Genomic DNA, 7,500 nt, shown 5'->3' on the forward strand with positions numbered 1-7,500 from the left:
CAACCTCACACTAATAAAATATGAATTTTCTTGGTCAATTATGAAACACTGACTGATAAACACGAGTCTTTTGTTCTTACAAATCCTACATGTATGACCTAATAAGCCCTGTAAACATTTCCCTCGTCCGATAAAAAAACAAATTAAAATTCTTTTCCTGATCAGCCCTGTAAACGTTTCCTTCTTCAGATATAAAAACCAAATTCAAATTCTTTTCATAATTAGCCCTGTAAATGTTTCCCTCTTCAGATATAAAAACCAAATTCAAATTCTTTTCATAATTAGTCCTATAAACGTTTCCCTCTTCAGATATAAAAACCAAATTCAAATTCTTTTCATAATTAGTCCTATAAACGTTTCCCTCTTCAGATATAAAAACCAAATTCAAATTCTTTTCATAATTAGCCTTGTAAACGTTTCCCTTGTCCAATATAAAACCAAATTCAAATTCTTTTCATAACTAGTCTTGTAAACGTTTCCCTCGTCCGATATTAAACCAAATTCAAATTCTTTTCATAATCAGCCCTGTAAACGTTTCCCTCTTCAAATATAAAAACCAAATTCAAATTCTTTTCATAATTAGCCATGTAAACGTTTCCCTCTTCAGATATAAAAACCAAATTCAAATTCTTTTCATAATTAGTCCTGTAAACGTTTCCCTCGTCGGATAAAAACCCAAATTCAAATTTTTTTCATAATTAGTCCTGTAAACGTTTCCCTCGTCCGATATAAAACCAAATTCAAATTCTTTTCATAATCAGCCCTGCAAACGTTTCCCTCTTCAGATATAAAAACCAAATTCAAATTCTTTTCACAATTAGCCTTGTAAACGTTTCCCTCTTCAGATATAAAAACCAAATTCGATTTCTTTTCATAATTAGCCTTGTAAACGTTTCCCTCTTCAGACATAAAAACCAAATTCAAATTCTTTTCATAATTAACCCTGTAAACGTTTCCCTCTTCAGATATAAAAACCAAATTCAAATTCTTTTCATAATTAGTGCTGTAAATGTTTCCCTCTTCAGATATAAAAACCAAATTCAAATTCTTTTCATAATTAGTCCTGTAAACGTTTCCCTCGTTGGATATAAAACCAAATTCAAATTGTTTTCATAATTAGTCCTGTAAACGTTTCCCTCGTCCGATATAAAACCAAATTCAAATTCTTTTCATAATCAGCCCTGCAAACGTTTCCCTCTTCAGATATAAAAACCAAATTCTTTTCATAATTAGCCCTGTAAACGTTTCCCTCGTCCGATATAAAACCAAATTCAAATTCTTTTCATAATCAGCCCTGCAAACGTTTCCTTCTTCAGATATAAAAACCAAATTCAATTTCTTTTCACAATTAGCCTTGTAAACGTTTCCCTCTTCAGATATAAAAACCAAATTCAAATTCTTTTCATAATTAACCCTGTAAACGTTTCCCTCTTTATATATAAAACCAAATTCAAATTCTTTTCATAATTAGACCTGTAAACATTTCCCTCTTCAGATAGAGAAACCAAATTCAAATTCTTTTCATAATCAGCCCTGTAAACGTTTGCCTCTTCAGATATAAAAACCAAATTCAAATTCTTTTCATAATCAGCCCTGCAAACGTTTTCCTCTTCAGATATAAAAATCAAATTCAAATTATTTTCATAAATAGCCCTGTAAACGTTTCCCTCTTCAGATATAAAAACCAAATTCAAATTCTTTTTATAATTAGACCTGTAAACGTTTCCCTCTTCAGATATAAATCCAAATTCAAATTCTTTTCATAATTAGACCTGTAAACATTTCCCTCTTCAGATATAAAAACCAAATTCAAATTCTTTTCATAATCAGTCCTGTAAACGTTTCCCTCGTTCGATATAAAACCAAATTCAAGTTATTTTCATAATTAGCCTTGTAAACGTTTCCCTCGTCAGATATAAAAACCAAATTCAAAATCTTTTCATAATTAGTGCTGTAAACGTTTCCCTCGTCTGATATAAAAACTAAATTCAAATTTTTTCATAATTAGCCCTGTAAACGTTTCCCTCTTCAGATATAAAAACCAAATTCAAATTCTTTTCATAATTAATCCTGTAAACGTTTCCCTCGTCCGATATAAAATTCAAATTCTTTTCATAATTAGTCCTGTAAACGTTTCCCTCGTCCGATATAAAACCAAATTCAAATTGTTTTCATAATTAGTCCTGTAAACGTTTCCCTCGTCCGATATAAAACCAAATTCCAATTCTTTTCATAATCAGCCCTGCAAACGTTTCCCTCTTCAGATATAAAAACCAAATTCTTTTCATAATCAGCCCTGCAAACGTTTCCCTCTTCAGATATAAAAACCAAATTCTTTTCATAATTAGCCCTGTAAACGTTTCCCTCTTCAGATATAAAAACCAAATTCTTTTCATAATTAGCCCTGTAAACGTTTCCCTCTTCAGATATAAAAACCAAATTCTTTTCATAATCAGCCCTGCAAACGTTTCCCTCTTCAGATATAAAAACCAAATTCTTTTCATAATTAGCCCTGTAAACGTTTCCCTCTTCAGATATAAAAACCAAATTCAAATTCTTTTCATAATTAATCCTGTAAACGTTTCCCTCGTCCGATATAAAATTCAAATTCTTTTCATAATTAGTCATGTAAACGTTTCCCTCGTCCGATATAAAACCAAATTCAAATTGTTTTCATAATTAGTCCTGTAAACGTTTCCCTCGTCCGATATAAAACCAAATTCAAATTCTTTTCATAATCAGCCCTGCAAACGTTTCCTTCTTCAGATATAAAAACCAAATTCAATTTCTTTTCACAATTAGCCTTGTAAACGTTTCCCTCTTCAGATATAAAAACCAAATTCAAATTCTTTTCATAATTAACCCTGTAAACGTTTCCCTCTTTAGATATAAAACCAAATTCAAATTCTTTTCATAATTAGACCTGTAAACGTTTCCCTCTTCAGATAGAGAAACCAAATTCAAATTCTTTTCATAATCAGCCCTGTAAACGTTTGCCTCTTCAGATATAAAAACCAAATTCAAATTCTTTTCATAATCAGCCCTGCAAACGTTTTCCTCTTCAGATATAAAAATCAAATTCAAATTATTTTCATAAATAGCCCTGTAAACATTTCCCTCTTCAGATATAAAAATCAAATTCAAATTCTTCTTATAATTAGCCCTGTAAACGTTTCCCTCTTCAGATATAAATCCAAATTCAAATTCTTTTCATAATTAGTCCTGTAAACATTTCCCTCTTCAGATATAAAAACCAAATTCAAATTCTTTTCATAATTAGTCCTGTAAACGTTTCCCTCTTCAGATGTAAAAACCAAATTCAAATTATTTTCATAATTAGCCCCGTAAACGTTTCTCTCATCCGATATAAAACCAAATTCAAATTCTTTCCCTAATCAGCCCTGTAAATGTTTCCTTCTTCATATATAAAAAAACAATTCAAATTCTTTTCATAATCAGACCTGTAAACATTTCCCTCGTCCGATATAAAACCAAATTCAAATTCTTTTCCTAATTAGCCCTGTAAATGTTTCCCTCTTCAGATATAAAAACCAAATTCAAATTCTTTTCATAATTAGCCCTGTAAACGTTTCCCTCTTCAGATATAAAAACCAAATTCAAATTCTTTTCATAATTAGCCCTGTAAACGTTTCCCTCGTCAGATATAAAAACCAAATTCAAATTCTTTTCATAATTAGCCCTGTAAACGTTTCCCTCTTCAGATATAAAAACCAAATTCAAATTCTTTTCATAATTAGCCCTGTAAACGTTTCCCTCGTCAGATATAAAAACCAAATTCAAATTCTTTTCATAATTAGTCCTGTAAACGTTTCCCTCTTCAGATATAAAAAAACAAATTCAAATTCTTTTCATAATTAGCCCTGTAAACATTTCCCTCGTCCGATATAAAACCAAATTCGAATTCTTTTCCTAATTAGCCCTGTAAATGTTTCCCTCTTCAGATATAAAAACCAAATTCAAATTCTTTTCATAATTAGCCCTGTAAACGTTTCCCTCTTCAGATATAAAAACCAAATTCAAATTCTTTTCATAATTAGCCCTGTAAACGTTTCCCTCGTCAGATATAAAAACCAAATTCAAATTCTTTTCATAATTAGTCCTGTAAACGTTTCCCTCGTCCGATATAAAACCAAATTCAAATTCTTTTCATAATTAGTCCTGTAAACGTTTCCCTCGTCTGATATAAAACCAAATTCAAATTCTTTTCATAATTAGCCCTGTAAACGTTTCCCTCGTCTGATATAAAACCAAATTCAAATTCTTTTCATAATTAGTCCTGTAAACGTTTCCCTCGTCAGATATAAAACCAAATTCAAATTCTTTTCATAATCAGCCCTGTAAACGTTTCCCTCGTCAGATATAAAACCAAATTCAAATTCTTTTCATAATTAGTCCTGTAAACACGTTTCCCTCGTCCGATATAAAACCAAATTCAAATTCTTTTCATAATTAGTCCTGTAAACGTTTCCCTCGTCAGATATAAAACCAAATTCAAATTCTTTTCATAATCAGCCCTGTAAACGTTTCCCTCTTCAGATATAAAAAACAAATTCAAATTCTTTTCATAATTAGTCCTGTAAACGTTTCCCTCGTCTGATATAAAACCAAATTCAAATTCTTTTCATAATTAGTCCTGTAAACGTTTCCCTCGTCCGATATAAAACCAAATTCAAATTCTTTTCATAATTAGTCCTGTAAACGTTTCCCTCGTCTGATATAAAACCAAATTCAAATTCTTTTCATAATTAGCCCTGTAAACGTTTCCCTCGTCTGATATAAAACCAAATTCAAATTCTTTTCATAATCAGCACTGTAAACGTTTCCCTCGTCCGATATAAAACCAAATTCAAATTCTTTTCATAATTAGTCCTGTAAACGTTTCCCTCGTCCGATATAAAACCAAATTCAAATTCTTTTCATAATTAGTCCTGTAAACGTTTCCCTCGTCAGATATAAAACCAAATTCAAATTCTTTTCATAATCAGCCCTGTAAACGTTTCCCTCTTCAGATATAAAAAACAAATTCAAATTCTTTTCATAATTAGTCCTGTAAACGTTTCCCTCGTCCGATATAAAACCAAATTCAAATTCTTTTCAGACGAACATTCACTTGCCAACGAACAGCCTTTTGATGATTCATTTCCTTTGATGTGCAGAAACCTCTTTCTCAAAATGAAATCATCCACGACCGAGATACTTTGAGACAACAACTACTCAACATAAGAGTCAGGTCGCTCGACCTTTCTGCTAGAGAGATCAAAAGGAATTCATTTTCATAAAGTCAGAACTTCAACCAGGTATATCTGAGGTTGATTGGCTTATTTAAAGAATTTAGGTCGTGTGGTGCGGCGTCAGGAGCAGGGAGGCTATTCTGAGCTAAGGTGCAACTGGGGGGAATCGTAGAAGGTGCTCTATGGAGTAACAGTTGAAAAGAATTTGGAGAGGTACGTGGAGCGATGAATGGCAGAGGTAAGGGGCTGGACAATGCCCTATAGACTAACCATATAAACTGTATATAATGATCAGCTCCTAAGCCCACTCTATACTCATGCTAGGACCAGGGAGGGCCAGGCAATGGCCGCTGATGACTCAGGAGGTTGAACTACACGATCCCCCGAACGCCTAGCTCACAAGGATGGTCAGGTTGCAGACACTACTATACTTTTCAGCTGGAGAGATCTCGACCTCCCATCCAACAGATTGCAAGGAAGGGGCGTTCTCAATAGGGTACCACAAGGTGGTATATAAAAAAAAAAATGTGCATCTAAGGCCGAAAAACGTTTCCAAGTCCCTTCAGTGAGCCTCATGAAGTGCACTGAAGGCACTACTAAACATTATGAGGTTTTGGTCGCCAAAGAAAAAAATTACAATAATAAGGCTTCCTTTTCACAAAATTAATAATATCGTATCAACCAGTTGTTATTGAAAAGAAAATATACTGACTACACAATTGGGATGGGAATACATTGAAAATTATTCCCATCTTTTATGGGGCAGTATGAAAGCGCATACTAGAAAAAAGCAAACTGGGCGGGAACGTCCTCATCACTGAAAGTTGCCATAATTCACTTCTGCAGAATAGCATCTCTTAGATATCAATTGAAATATCCACCTTTCATGGAGTCATATACCATGAGTCATGAATTTTAGATGCATCACATCAACACTTAGCAATGGCTCGTACCAAGCAGACCGTCCGTAAATCTACCAGAGGAAAGGCTCCCCACAACAGTTGGCCACCAAGGCTGCTCCCAAGTCTGCCCTTGCTACAGGAGGAGTCAAGAAACCTCATCGTTACAGGCCTGGTACCGTTGCCCTCCATGAGATCCGTCGCTATCAGGAGAGCACTGAACTTCTCATCAGGAAGCTGCCTTTCAAGCTCTTGGTGCGTAAAATCACGCAATATTTCAAGACTGACCTTCGTTTCCAGTCCTCTGCTGTCATGGCCCTTCAGGAAGCCATTGAGTCTTACATCGTTGGCCTCTTTGAAAACACCAACTTGTGCGCCATCCACGCCAAGAGGGTTACCATCATGCCCAAGGATATCCAGCGGGCTCGCCACATCCGTGGAGAGAGAGCTTAATTTCTTACTTAGCAACTCACTACCCCAAAATTATCATAATAGCTTCATCAGACATTACTAGCACGGCTATGGTTAGCAAGCAATACCAAAACCTGCCCTCTTGTCAACAGAGAGGTTAAATCTGGGCAAACTTTATTAAGTATATGGAGTGTAACAAGGCAAGTCTTCCATATTTTCTCTAAACTTTCAGTAAATTTCTAAAAAATATGTTCTGTGAAATTGAACTGCCATTAATTCTTTTAGTCTTTTTCTGTGGGTATAAATGGAGAGAAACTTTGCCTTGGCCTATTCAACACGTTCACATTTTTCATATCCAAAGAAGAGCAGTTAGTTCCCTCAGTTAGAGCGCAACAGAGAAAGTTGGAAATGTTATTGTTGTGTAATCAAATTTTCTGTGGAACTGCTGGTAATGCCAAAGATTCTGCACATCTCCAATGATTTATTAAGCAAATGATTCAAGTTTTAGCTAGTCTTATGCTAGCACAGGCTCCTTCCCATCAAAGAACAGCCCGTGAAGGACATACCATAATGTGCAACAAGGACAGCATGATCAGAAGAAATTGAATTTTTCACTGTAAAATCATTATTTCTTTAATCTTGGTCTGTAACTTCAACAATAAATAATCCCACTACATTTCTAAAATGCAAGTAGTCCACCCTCATTTTCTTCAAAACTGTAATTTAACCAATAAAAAAATAAATACAAGTTACAATATATTGGCATCAATTTGCCTCTAACTCAATTGATTCTTTAAAATCAATTTAGGTAGTAGATTGGCCAGGCACTAGCCCCATTGAGATACTACCACTAAGGTGTTATTGGGACTGTTCTTTCTCTGAATTAGAACTTTTGAATTGCACTGTGCATTCTCTGAACTAGGACTTTTGGATTGTAC

At 34.0% G+C, this 7,500-nt stretch overlaps 2 protein-coding genes across 2 annotated transcripts; one reads left to right on the plus strand and one right to left on the minus strand.

Annotated features, from left to right (window-relative positions):
- Positions 1 to 85: 85 nt before the first annotated feature.
- On the minus strand, positions 86 to 2,628 carry LOC137621823 (protein dopey homolog PFC0245c-like). Its single transcript, XM_068352330.1, has 4 exons — positions 2,192 to 2,628; positions 1,414 to 1,713; positions 772 to 1,063; positions 86 to 421 (listed from the first exon to the last, which is right to left on the minus strand). The coding sequence occupies exons 1-4, from the start codon at positions 2,626 to 2,628 to the stop codon at positions 86 to 88; spliced, it is 1,365 nt and encodes a 454-aa protein (XP_068208431.1).
- A 3,566-nt stretch (positions 2,629 to 6,194) lies between these two features.
- LOC137622057 (histone H3.1-like) lies at positions 6,195 to 6,604 on the plus strand. The gene is given in 2 exon segments (XM_068352534.1): positions 6,195 to 6,243; positions 6,246 to 6,604. Coding segments are annotated over 2 exon segments (408 nt in total).
- The last annotated feature ends 896 nt before the right edge of the window (positions 6,605 to 7,500 follow it).

This window comes from Palaemon carinicauda, chromosome 28 (genome assembly GCF_036898095.1).
Source record: "Palaemon carinicauda isolate YSFRI2023 chromosome 28, ASM3689809v2, whole genome shotgun sequence".
NCBI classification, from domain to species: domain Eukaryota; kingdom Metazoa; phylum Arthropoda; class Malacostraca; order Decapoda; family Palaemonidae; genus Palaemon; species Palaemon carinicauda.